General features: G+C 49.9%; 1 protein-coding gene across 1 annotated transcript; it reads left to right on the forward strand.

Annotated features, from left to right (window-relative positions):
- The first annotated feature begins 4,103 nt into the window (after positions 1-4,103).
- On the forward strand, positions 4,104-13,145 carry Pax1 (paired box 1). Its single transcript, XM_042666535.1, has 5 exons — positions 4,104-4,392; positions 4,842-5,471; positions 6,954-7,096; positions 7,836-8,058; positions 13,054-13,145. The coding sequence occupies exons 1-5, from the start codon at positions 4,119-4,121 to the stop codon at positions 13,143-13,145; spliced, it is 1,362 nt and encodes a 453-aa protein (XP_042522469.1). The 5' UTR covers positions 4,104-4,118.
- Positions 13,146-13,397: the final 252 nt, after the last annotated feature.

Raw genomic sequence — 13,397 nt, forward strand, 5'->3', positions numbered from 1 at the left:
AGAGCAGGTGCTGCACTGGGCACCTCCTTGGAGTCTCTAACTTAGTTCACCGGGTCATTTTTCTGAGTTAGTCTCCCTCCTCCCCCGTCCCCCTTACCTTTACTGCTTCAGCATTTCCATATAGAATTTCTCTGTGTTAACACATATTCCCATTTCCAGAGAGCTAGTTCACTGTTAGTGCTCTCCCTAAGGGCTTTTAATTTCCTTATAGGACACAGTGATCCCTGATGTTTTATTGCAGCTAGACACTTCTTATTCATGTTTGCTTCCCCCTCCCCCAGTTTTCTTATTGCTATTTTCAGTTAAGTATGGTGTGCTATCATCTCCTTTGCCAAACTGTGTTTGCGTCAGATCTTTCTCATAAAGCATCCGAAGCCTGTGCTGCTCTTTTAGTTTTAAGTAAATTTAAAGAACGAAAATTAAAAAGGTTTCTGTTTGTTTTCATTTTAGATTTTGGAGCTCATGATGCAGGGCACAAGTACTCTTACAAACAGCAAAATTACAGGGCCTGAGTGGATACAGGACTCGCAGGAGCTAAAAGCAACTCCCTCTTAGCAGAAGGCTAGGTCTTCCTACGGAAGCCCCAGGATCATGGCCCTGTAACCTGGCAGGCAGTTGATGGATGCCAGAGCGCCACTGTGACAAGTGGCTCAGGAAAGCCACCCGTGTGGGTTCCTTCTGGGTAGAATGGAAACGCGCACCTGCGGGACTGGAATCAGACTTGCGTTCGCTTGTTGTTGTTTTTTTTTTCTGGAGACTTTGAAATGAGTGGAACATTCCAACCTGCTGCACATGCCTTTTGCATTCAAACAACCCCATCCAAAACCAAGGCGTTCTGAAGGCGGGGCGGGGATGGCACCGTCTCTCTATGGTCAACCTTGTCACCCAGCCCTAGGCTGTCAGGCAACCTGAAATCTCAGGTGCAGCATTCATAGCTCAGGTGACAGTGGCCAAAAGGCATATCACAGGTGACCCTCCCTGCTGCCAGCTACCAGAAGGGAAAGCACCCCCTTTCGTGCCTTTTCTTTGACTTAAACATCTATAGCACAGCTTACCTCTCTTCTTTCCCTGTCTTGGGTTACCTGGGCCAGGTTTTGAGTCCTTTCGGGGAGTGAAATGAATGGGAGTCCAGCCCCGAGCTGATGAATCACGTCCTCGGCTCTTGCGTGCGTTCCCTCCCCGACAGGCTCGGTGACTTTCTCGCCCCTGGAAGCCATGCTTTCCTCGGTTGCACTCTGCGCGCCTAGGCGCCGCAAAACGATGGTGCCGAACGCAGCCCCACGAAAGCGCGCAATCCGTGCGCGCTTTCCTTCTACGCTCTCATACTGCCCAGTAGCTGCGGGAGCAAGCTGCATCCCGCACGAGGCAGAAGAGACATTTCGTTTCCTTCTGCGATCCTTCCTTTGGGCCACCTAGTCCCCTAGTCCTCCTGTCCACTGGAGGAGAAAACGCAGAGCCCCGGCCGGGGCTCAACAGGGGGCGACAAACTGTAAGAATTTTCCCCTTGGCCTGGCTGGGGCAGAGGGATGTTGGAAGCGCTGTGTGGTCCCGACCGTGCGCCGCTGGGGAGGTTGACCCGGGTGAGGTGAAGGCCAGCTCTGCAAAACCAGAGGCCTCCTGACCACCCTCCCCCCCCCCCCCCCCCCCCCCACTCCCAGCACAGTTTTCCAATGATTTCCTGAACCCTCTCCCGCATCCACCAGGCAATCTTCCCTGAAGAGAATGGGGGAACGCCGCCTGGCCAGCACCCGGGGCTTTGCTCGGCAGAGGCGGCCCACGGTGAGGAGGTTCCCTCACTTTCCCCCCAAAGCATAGTCGGGTCAAAGCTGCTCCCACGGCGGCAGACTTGCTTTATTGGTTTCTTGAGTCACCTCCACGGGGTGGGGAAGAAATAGCTTCTGCTGTGTCTCCTATTTGCCGACATGCACCGAGTCACGGTATGAAAGCTGTGTTTTTCATATTTTAGAGACCTCACAATGGGGGAAAAATCCACCTTCCTAAGTATCCATTGTCTGACTTGCAATACCCGCAATAAACGTCTAGATCGGGTGCTCTCTGGTTCAGGAAAAACCTCGAGAGAAATGCCGGAGCTGGGAGCCGTCCTTCCTGCAATGCCGCAGGGGGCCATCTTGGTACTGCGTGTCCACCTTACCATAACAATGCTGTCCTGGACAGTCTTGGTTTTCCAGATGGGTTTCCCAGCTCCCACTCTTTCACCTCCACAACAGTGTATTGATTCACAAACTTCTTCCCAGTCCTAGTGATCTCCTAGTCTGTGGGAGCCAGAGAAGGAAATACAGTAGTTTCAGCGCTGCGGGAGGGAAGAATCCTCCAGTCTTTTTGATATTTCTTTTCTCACAAGTTATTCTTGTCAAAGCCCCAGTCCAAGTTTTGCTCAGCCTTGCTGCCTCGATCTCTCTCCTGATAACTTGTAACTTGTATTTCCGACTCTGCTAACCCACACATTTAGATAGGCTGTCTGGTCCCTGGGGAGAGAGAAAAGGGGTCAGGGGTCTCTTGGGGGCCTCTTCACCTTGCTCTGTAGGATGTTGTTTGTGTCTCTCAAGAGCATCACCACATTAGTTCAGCCAGCAACTGTGAGCTGCTCTAGCTAGAGAGCTTGATCCTTGAGGGACAAGTGTGTTGGGAAGCCTGGGGGTGTTTTCTATCTTTCTGGAAAGTATTGTGAGAGCATAGAAGTCTCTGGAACTGAGGCTGTTTTTTAGACTCACTTTTGGGCTCCCCTCCCTGCACCTTTAAAAAAATCAGCCTAATACTCTTGGGATTTACTGGGTCTACACTGAAAATTCTCAGGTCTCCCCTTGCATCCATTCAGGTACAAGAACCCTTACTCCCCTCCCAAGTACTTGCTCTCTCCTGATCACAGAGTGGCTTCCGCTAGGATGGTTATTGCTAGCCGTATCTGCCAGGAATACAGAAGTGGGAGAGTTGGTATGGAGTAGAAAAGAGTTCGTTTCTAATGTCAGTACTACACAGTTTAGGGTTGTGCTTCTCCTTCCAAGAAGAAAGGCTAATTGATGAGGGTGGGTGGGTTTGAAGCTTCGGTTCCAGGGAAAAGGCTAGGCCGGGCAGGCACATTCAGGCTTCGGGCAGTTAGCCTCCAGCATGTCACCTGCGTGTGCTTGCTTAGGTGGGAGTAGGTAGTGACACAACAGATCGCAATCTCTCCACCTTTTATCCCTCTGGGAGAGGAATGCGTTCTGGTGGGAAAGCCTGACTTCAAGAGACAGTATTTGGAATATGCCTCTTACCAATTGTTGAAATCACCCCACTACTTTAAAGGAGTGCGTGGCTATTCATTCGACACTATAAAGATTTCCTGATAGTAGGATTGGGGAGTAGCTCACAGCAGAAAATGCCTTGGACCCTTGGACCCTTGTCCCTAGACTCCCTGCACCTAGCGGGAGCTTTAATTTTCTTTTAATCTTGAACTTACACACTGATGTTCAATCAGGCTGAGGCATTGCCCTTTTTCCTAGCTCCTGCCCAGGGAGGGGGCTGGGTGAGTTACTATATCCTAAATACCTTGATCAAATTTTATCCTCTCTCAACTTTTTTTTTCTTTTCTTTCTCAGTGCTGGGATTGAACCAGCACCCTTCTGGATGAATGTTATTAGGCAAGCCCTATACGAACTACTCTCCCAGCTCAACGTTTATTCTCTAATATCTTGTTAGTAATAGTGGCAGAGGTGGTAATAAAACAAAAACCAAAAGTAACACTAGTACCACTACTAATACATAAGCAGTTTGAAATAACTTCCCTACCATTCCCAAAGCCGGAAGGAGGAAAAGGAGGCTGCAAGGGTCTTGGAAATTGGACCGTCCCTGGCTCAGCTGGTTTGGGGACGGTGTGTTTGTGGAGTGAGGGGGGGGGGCGGGTTCCGGAGAGGGGGGAGATGGGGAAAGGCGGAGGTAGGAGGACCAGAGGAGAGGGTAGAGTTTCTGGGCGGGGAGGGGGGCGCCGGGCGCAGTGACGAGAACCAATGAGCTGCCAACTCGCGCGTCTCCGGCGTGACTGCAGAGATTGACGTGGAGGACACGTCAAATTGATTCTCGCACGCTGCAGCTTCCCGGTCAGACGAATTTCTCCCAATCGGATGAAGTTCACCCTGGGCCTGGGGTCGCGGGCGTGGAGAGTGTCCTGGGAGCGGACGGCCGCGGCAGCTGCAGGGCCTAGGGCGGGCGGCAGCGCACTCAGTGGCGGCGCAGCGCGCGTCTCCAGCCCGCGGCCGGGCGGCCGCGGCTCTCGGCTGGCGCACGCCCTCCCTCTATGCCTCTCCGGCGGTGGCGGCGCCCGAGCTCTCCCGGACTGCGCCGGGCCCAGCCCCCGCCGTTCCGGCGCCAGGCAGCTGGCTGGCTCGCGCGTTATGGGTAAGGGGCAAGAGGCAAGTAGGGAGCGGGAGGGTTTATAAGCAGGATCGAGAATCCAGAGGCGGGGAGGGGAATCCACTTTTCCTGGGCGAAACGGTCGTAGGTCTTGGATGGTCCTGGACGCCCCACATTCTCCGCGTGTTCCCAGCCTTCGAAGAGCAGGTCTCCAGTTTAGGAGGGGGATGCCTAAGTATAGGCGCTCCCAAGGTCAGGAAAGGGCACCGTTGGTTACAGCGCTCAGTGCCTCCCCCACAAGGTCCCTATGCCTGCCCATCCTTTTGGAGCTGGTTCAGGCTGGTCTCCACCCCCTGGCCCACCGCTCCCGTGCTGTCTGCCTGGGGACCTCCGGGTCACCTTAGGAGTCGCGCCCAACGCCCCGCGTGGCCCCCTTTGGTTAACCCGCCGGTGTTTTCTCCCGCTCGGCTCACTCTGGCCTGGCGCATCCGCAGAGCAGACTTACGGCGAAGTGAACCAGCTGGGCGGTGTGTTCGTCAATGGCCGTCCCTTGCCCAACGCCATCCGCTTGCGCATCGTGGAGCTAGCACAGCTGGGCATCCGACCCTGTGACATCAGTCGGCAACTCCGTGTCTCCCACGGCTGCGTGAGCAAAATCCTGGCGCGCTACAACGAAACCGGCTCTATCCTGCCCGGGGCCATCGGGGGCAGTAAACCCCGTGTCACCACCCCCAACGTGGTCAAACACATCCGGGACTACAAGCAAGGAGACCCTGGTATCTTTGCCTGGGAGATCCGTGATCGGCTGCTGGCCGATGGCGTCTGTGACAAATACAACGTGCCCTCGGTGAGCTCCATTAGCCGAATCTTGCGCAACAAGATTGGCAGCCTGGCGCAACCTGGGCCTTACGAGGCTAGTAAGCAGCCGCCGCCTCAACCTGCGCTGCCCTACAATCACATCTACCAGTACCCCTATCCTAGCCCAGTATCGCCCACCGGTGCCAAGATGGGCAGCCATCCCGGGGTCCCGGGCTCAGCGGGTCATGTCAGCATCCCTCGTTCCTGGCCCTCGGCACATTCGGTCAGCAACATCCTGGGCATACGGACATTCATGGAGCAAACAGGTGAGTTGTGTTGCCATCGGTTGACCTATATTTAGGGGCAGAATCGAGGGCGGGCGGATATGAGAGTGAGGAAGGTCATACACCTCCGACTGGCTTTGGCTCGCGAGAAAGATTGGACTAGCTGAGGGAGGCTGGGGCAGGGAGGGTGCGTGTCCAGAGGCTAATGTGGGAGTCCTCCGGACAGCTTGAACTTTCTCTGACAAACATGGAAATTACTTGCACAAATGGAAGAGATGTCGCTCACTGCAAATTTGGAGGCCTGAAATTGCGGCTTTCTCATTCTTGCAAAACAATGCAAATGCCTATTGCCAAATCTAAGCTAGTTCTACGGTTAGTTGTATGGTTAGTTGTATGGTCTCTCACCATTCTCCAAGGGTTTTGCCCTTCCTTTTGCCCAGTGATCCTTTAGAATAATTAAATGAGGGGGGGGGGAGGAATCTATCACGTTGGGTGACCCAAATCATTAGCCGTTCTGGAAACCTTGCAGGTCCTGGATTTGGGATTCAGAATAATGGCAATACACTTGTAATGGAACTCAAAAAACAACTGTTGGGGGAAAATATGGGGAGGATTGTGGGGCGGTAACTTCTGTGTTTGGCTAAGGAGGTAAGATGTAGGCCTTTCTCTCCCGTTGCCCCCTGCTCCCGGCAGTTGGTCGGGGTGGCTGTGCCTTCTCCCAGCAGACTTGGTAAGTGAGATATCAGCAAAATTTATCGACAGCGCAGGAGAAAGGAAAGGAGGCTGGAAATAAACGGAATGCTTAGCTCCTGCCACTATTGGTAGAGTTTGCCTCTGCGGCCTCTTGCATACTTTGTTTCTCCTGGTGGCTCAAACCCAGTTTCAGGAGATCAAAACTGTTTTAAATGGCACTGGGCAGCTGGTTGAGAAGGGACTCCACAAGGCCTGTGCTACAATCAGCAACTTTCCCCCAATTTCATGGCAAACACCTGAGCTGGAGCAGCTACTTGCCAGGGGTGTGAGGTGGATGGATGCCTCTTTTGAGAGATTTGCAGTGTCCGAGAAGACAGTTCAGAGTAGAACGAATACCCAGTCTTCTAGACATTTATTGAGATGCTGAGAAATCTACACAATTTTCTCATGAGCTTGCCCTGAATTTGAACTTGAACTTTCAAATTGGGGCCTCCAGATACTGGAGGGGCTGCTTTGGCTGGGTGTGCCAGACCACTGCCCCCGACTCAGCCCTTTCGTGGGAAGCGGGTTTAGTGATGGGTGCAGGGAAGAACACAGCCATCTGCCTTTCTGTCCTTAGCCCAGTGAAAGTTGAACTGTTTCCGCTGTCCTTCAGACCCCAGTGATTCTCAGAGCATTTCCTCAATTGCTGGTGCTTCAAGAGCTACCTGGCAGGGCCTTCGTGTACCGATGGGGTAGTTGGCTAGTGTCCAGACATCTGGTCTGAAGGTCTTCATAGGTGTTCATCCCAGATTCTGATGCACCTCCTAATTCATCTGGTGTTCCCCATAGGGGCCTTGGCAGGGAGCGAAGGTGCCTCCTACTCCCCCAAGATGGAAGACTGGGCCAGCGTGAACCGCACTGCCTTCCCTGCTAGTCCAGCAGTAAATGGGCTGGAGAAACCCGCCTTGGAGACGGACATTAAATACACGCAGGTATCAGGAGGCATGGAAGAAGGTGATCTTTAATAGGCTATTGGGAGGAAGCTTGAAAGAAGGAAAAGAAGCTTCCTCTGGTACTGTGTCTGCCTGCGGCCAGCGAGCTTCTTTGGGTGGCATATTTTTATCCTTTACTCAGGCGACAAGTTTGAGGGAGGCTAGCTTTTGAGGAGATTGACTTGCCTTTTCCAAAACACATTTGCTTTAAAAAACTGGAAACAGTCTGACCTGGTGTCTAATGCCTATAAATACTAGTTACTGGGGTTGGGGGCAGGGAGAAGAGGGGAAGCTGAGATCTGAAGATAGAGGCTCAAAACCACCCCAGGGCAGGAAGTTCTGTGAGACTCTTGTCTCTAACCAGCATAAAGTCAGAAGTGGAGATGTGGCTCAAATGGTAGAACTTCAGTCTTGAAGGGGGGGAAAAGTCAAGGGATATTGCCTAGCCCCAGTACTGGCATAAATAAAATAATAAAGATAAATAAATAAATGGAGGCTGTATGACATTGTTAAGGAAGGCAGAGACGTACAACACATGGAACTCTGCATTTAGCTCAGGCATGAATGACAAAGTAAAAGGATCATTTGGAAAGCTCAGACTTCTTCTTCTTTTTTTTTTTGCATAGGGATAAGGGAGCAGGTAGCAAGGGGGAAATGAAGAGCTTCCATTACTCCCAGGCTTGCAAGGGAAAAGACGTGGGGGTTATTTGCTAACCACCTGTCCTTCTTTACCCGGCAGTCAGCCTCCGGCCTCTCCGCAGTGGGAGGCTTCCTCCCGGCCTGCGCTTACCCAGCCTCCAACCAGCACAGCGTGTACAGCGCTCCAGGAGGTGGCTACCTCGCCCCCGGCCCGCCTTGGCCGCCCGCGCAAGGTCCACCGCTGGCGCCTCCCGGGACCAGCTTAGCGGTGCACGGCGGGGAGCTAGCTTCTGCAATGACCTTCAAGCATCCCAGTCGAGAAGGTGAGAGACTGAGGCAGGGAGTGGTCCGGTGATGCTAGACGAGTTAGGAAAGGTTGAGAGGAAGGAGAAGTGAGTTAGGGAAGAGAAGAATGGCAAGGAATTGGGAATGAGAAGAGCGAGAAAGAGACCGAGATAAAGAGTGAAAGAAAGAGAAAAGAAGGGAAAAAAAGAGCAAGACTTGAACTCTTCAGGTGGAGTTGGACTTAGCTCTGCCATCTGGCCTCTATCTACACCTGTATCCTTCCAATGATCTCTTTTTGTTTTCTAGTTTCTTTTATTTTAATTATGTTTTTTAAAAGCCAGAATCCGGTCTTCTCTTAAAGGTTTTTTTGTTGTTTTGCTTTTATTTCTTCTTCTTCTTTTTTAAATTGCCATTATGAGATTTAGAATGCAAGGCTCCCGCTGGGTTCGTAAGCACCTCTACCACTTGAGCCCCGCTTTTTGCTCTTTTGGAGATGGAGTCTCTCCAACTTTTGACTTTTCTGCTTGGCTTGGCTACAAGCTGATTACAGCAGTGTCAGTCTCCAGAGTAGCTAGGATTAAGGTTATTAACATACTCCGCCCCAAACACGCAGCAGGAAAGGAGAAAGTTCAATCATGAACTTCAAACTCAGCGTGTGTTTGAGGTCCTTCTGAAAGCAATGTGGCTGTGAATTGACCTCCTTCTCTTCTATAAATTTACCTATAAGTGAACTAAGATTTGAGGGAATTCATCTACAACTGGCTGCAGTGTGTGTGGGAGGGGGGGGAGGGGGTTCTTCATCACCAAGTTCTGGCTTTTTCCTTTCCCTTGGGAAAGTTTTTGAGGACTCACCATTTCTTCCTTGCTCCTGGATGGGGTTATTTTTGCTAATTGCCAACCTTCCTGCATTTAGGTATTGACCAGCAGAAAGTTGTAACCTCATCTACTGGGTGTGGGGTCCAGGGAAGGAAAGAGTCTAGGGGAGGGGGAGAGGGGATGGGGGAGGCTCTAGCTCCCTTAGGGAGGGGCATTCCTAGATGATAAGGGGGTCTTTACTGGTGGATTTACCTCCAATCCATGGAGTTTGGAGGACATAGTGGTGGCTGAGAGTGGCAGACTTGAAGATGATTTTAGGAGAGTCTTCCTCTTGGGGCATCCCAGGTAAAAAGTGCTATTTCTAAGTAGCCTTGGTACTACAGGGTGATAGTTTCAATGGAGGAGGGAGGAATAAGATGCCACCCAGAGCAGTAAAGGTCAAAAGTAGATTTTTCTATATCCACCTTTCTTAGAACACACATCCTGGGGTATTAGGATAATGCTCATTTGTCTAATTATAGATGAATCCAAGTAAAGAAAATTTATAAAAATTGATGTCCTATTACATTTAATTAAAAAGAAGATAACAATGCTTGCTCATTTAGGGGAAGTACAAGCAAGAAAAAAATTAAAAGTGGAGAATTAGAACTTCTATGAGCTTGACATTTAAGTACTGTTAAGGTATCACAAGACTTAGTTGTTGGTTTTGTAATCTTGAGTTCTGAGTACCCCTGACCCCTGATTGTTGAAATTGAAATAGGAATAAAATTTATCTCAGTGTCCAAATCACTTAACTCAGTGGGTTCATTTGTATTTAAAAAGTATATCCCGAAATTTCAATGATTTCTCTTAGATTGAATCTAAGAAGAGGAAAGGTTGAGGAAAGGATTCACAATCTTCCTTACAGCTGTTTCACAATACGATTACTTTGTTCTGAGGACATTTCAATCTTTACATAAGAAACAGATTATGGCGTATACCTAATGACCCAAAGATAGCTCTCATAGTTCCTGAATTCGAAACTAATTCTAGTTAATTTGGGAGAAGAAGGAACCTTAACATTTATTTAGGTTCATTTTTGATTGTTGACCCATAGGAACGATCTTCCTTTTTAGAAATATAGTCACTTAGCAGGGCCAGTATTCATGTTTTTATTACATCTGCTTCCTAAAATGAAACACTTTTTTTTTCTATATGTTAAAATCCACACTCGTAATTAGCTACACTGGCTATTTAAGTAATTGTTATCTGTCTTGATTCCCAGGATCTTGAAAGGTTCAGGTAACATGGAATGATCCAGGTCATTATTAGTAACTATTTCTCAAGCTGACATTCAAATGCTTTCATTTGAGAAGCATAAAATAATAATTCATTGTATGGCTGTTTTCATGGCATGAGGATTACATACCCACTTGTATTATGATTTCTTTCACTCTTCTCGTTGGCAGAAAACTGACTTCAAAGGTTTCTTCAAACTGACTATTGAAAAGACAAAGAGAATTAATATAAGTTTTTGCTTTGTAATTTATTTTGTTATTCGTAGGGCTTAAAACTCTGGGCCTGGGTGCTGTCCCTTTGCTCTTCAGCTCAAGTTGAGCACTCTACCATTTGAGCCACAGTGTGACTTCCAGTTTTCTGGTGGTTAATTGGAGATAAGAGACTCATGGACTTTCCTGCCGGGGCTGGCTTTGAACTGTGATCTTCGGATCTCAGCCTCCTGGGTAGCTAGATTGCAGGCATGAGCCACCAGTGCCCGGCATGCCATTTATTTTTGAATTATTTTTAAGAAATTAATATCTTCAAAGAAATCCACCTTATAAGATAGTTTATAGCTATTGGTTGCTATTTAATTTTTAGTAATAATACTGTACATTTTTCTGGTATTTTTCCTTTTTGAAAGAAATTTAATGTCATGAATGTTCAATATAAAACAAATACAATTGTATCCCACACCCAATATGGCACAGAGATTAGTCTCCTCCAAATTAGGTGCAAATGAGCAGCTTAATGCCTAGTCAGACATCAAATTATGCATCACAATTTATTCATTTTATCTTGGTGAAAGGCAGTGAGTCTGGGCTTTCTGTTCAGTTGACAAGAAAGTGCAGCTCAGATTTCTCATCTTCTGAAGGAAAACTTTCATTCTTGGGAGGTAAGAGAACAGGAGGGTCTGACATTCTAGAAATCTCCAAAGTCATCCAAATGTCTTTTCACAGCCATGGCAGGATCTCTCTTCCCTAAGTTCAGATCCTACCAAAACCTCTCTTTTCAAGACAGCTGGTATTTTCAGCAATATTTTCAGAAACCACCAAACTTTTGGACTTTCAAAAATCTCACCCAGCTGGGCTTTAAAAACAAAACAAAACTATATAGGGGAGGAACCTAAAGGCGTAACACCTCTGTGCTGCTGATCATATGAAATAATATTTATCGAAATGAAAAAAATGAAAATATTTGAAAAGCAAGTCTGTTTCATATGACATATGCACAAAGAAAGCTTATTGTTTATATCTGTTACAGATATATTATAGCTCTATTTCAGTCATTTCTGATCCTCATTTTCATTCTTGAAGGATCCTAAGAACCATTTTTGCCAGGGATCACTAGGATGTTTGCATACTTAAGCTATAGGACCCACAGCCAGTTGGTCTCATTTGAACTAACTCTGGGAGACCCATTCCTCAGATCTTCTCTTTCTCTGGGTGTCATTCCCAAAGTGGTGAGAAAATCCCATGCAATCCCAATGTTTTAAAAATGCCTGTTCCTTGAGACCAAATGAAGTTGTAGAATGCTTGTCTTCAGGTCAGGCTTCTGGGTCCCCAGCCTTACCCGCCTACATTTCCCTTGTCCTACACAAGGAGGGGGGTGGTGTATAGGAAGGAGCAGCTGCAGAAAGAAGGAAAGAACTACAAATAGAATTTGTCCCCCCTCCCCTCCAAGGTGGGGTGGAATCCAGCTCCCCAGTGTTTATTTTTCAGGAGTTCATTTTCCCTCATCTCTAAGGTAACCAGTCTTTGGCTGAGAACTCTCCTTCTCCTTGGATGTTTTCTAAACAAGGTCCCCACTTTGAAGTGCGTGGATGGGGAGAAAAGAAAAGTTTGGGTACTCCTAAACAACTTCCCTAACAACTGTATTTAGGAGAAGAGCTCAAGTGTGGGGACAAGCCCAGGAGTCTGTTCTGTGCTAGAAAAGTCTTTAGAACGGACCAAAAATTGTGTGTGTGTGTGTGTGTGTGTGTGTGTGTGTGGTGACTCTTGCTATGAGGTGTTCTTTCCAGGTCACAGCAAGCTGGGCTGATGAGCGCAGCGGGCAATCTAGAGCTCCCTCTCACCTGGAATCGAAGCTTCGGCCTCTCCCGGCAAGGATTTGTTGGGAGGGTAAACATTAAAAAAAAAAAAGCTCCTTTAGCTATAACAGTTCGTGTCTCCTATGTAAGAGAAGTTGAATGCCCCCCCACTCCCCTCCCCTCGGGTTAGGAAAGGAAACTTAGGCTTGCACAATCATGTCGTCAGTTTTTTTGGCTTTCAGTAGCAAAACTTGGGCCCCTTCCCAAAACCCCAAATAATAGAGCAAAGCGCAGAATACTGCCAGATCTGGCCAGCTCGTTGTCATTTAATCCGGAGGCCCCGAGGCCCCAGGACGTGCTGTGCCTGTGTGGTGAGCGCGTCTCCATCCCTGACCTCCTGAGTCTCACGACGTCTGCAGCTCCCGTCAAGGAAGACCTCCTCCTAAACCGGAGGTCTCCGGGGCCGCGCCTGGCAGGAGTGTTTGGTGATCCGTTCCTCACACGAGTTGCATCCTTCCCCTCCCTTGGCCACCGAAAGCCGCCACGCGCGCGGCCGGTGTCCACGGAGGGGACTGTTGCCGATACCAGTGCGCTTGTTGGGGGGTCTGGGGTGGGTGGGTGGGTGGTCCGGAGGACGCGCTGATGTCAGCTCCAGGCTTTACGCTGCTGAAGCCTCCATGGGATCTGAGCCGGAGGTCATCAGTACCAGGGTAAAGAGAATTAACTGTCCCCACTCTGGAGGAAACCAGATCCAGTGGCCAAGCTCTCCGCGCACAACTTTGTCCCTTAGGTGGAGAGGGCAGGTTGTCTCCCAAAGCTTTGGAGGAGGTCGATCGCGCCCGGCGCGTTCGGCAGCATCCCGGCTCTCTGGGTCTCCAGCAGCGCGCGCCGCACTAGGCAGTGACCCGATGCCCTGTGCTTCCTCCCGCAGTGGCCGATCGGAAGCCACCGAGCCCGGGCGGCAAGGCCCCAGACGCCCTCAGCAGCTTACACGGACTGTCCATCCCGGCCTCGACCTCCTAGGGGCGGCTCTTTGAGCCAGTGCCGGAGGCCGAGCTGGAGCCCGAGCTCGGAGGAAAACCACGGACCGGCGGGAGGCCAGGGGCCCGCAGTTCCGTCCCGCAGCTCCGGCGAGCGGTGCAGGCAGAACCCGAGGAATCGTGGAGGAGAAGCCGGCGTCTGCTCGCGGGGCACGCTCTGTCTACTCCGGCCACGTCCCGCCAGGCCTCGCGCCGAGCCTGGCCCGGCCAGGCTCGCTACACTTTCTTTACGGGC

This window comes from Dipodomys spectabilis, unplaced genomic scaffold, assembly GCF_019054845.1.
Source record: "Dipodomys spectabilis isolate Male_0828 unplaced genomic scaffold, ASM1905484v1 ptg000365l, whole genome shotgun sequence".
In the NCBI taxonomy this organism is placed as follows: Eukaryota; Metazoa; Chordata; class Mammalia; order Rodentia; family Heteromyidae; genus Dipodomys; species Dipodomys spectabilis.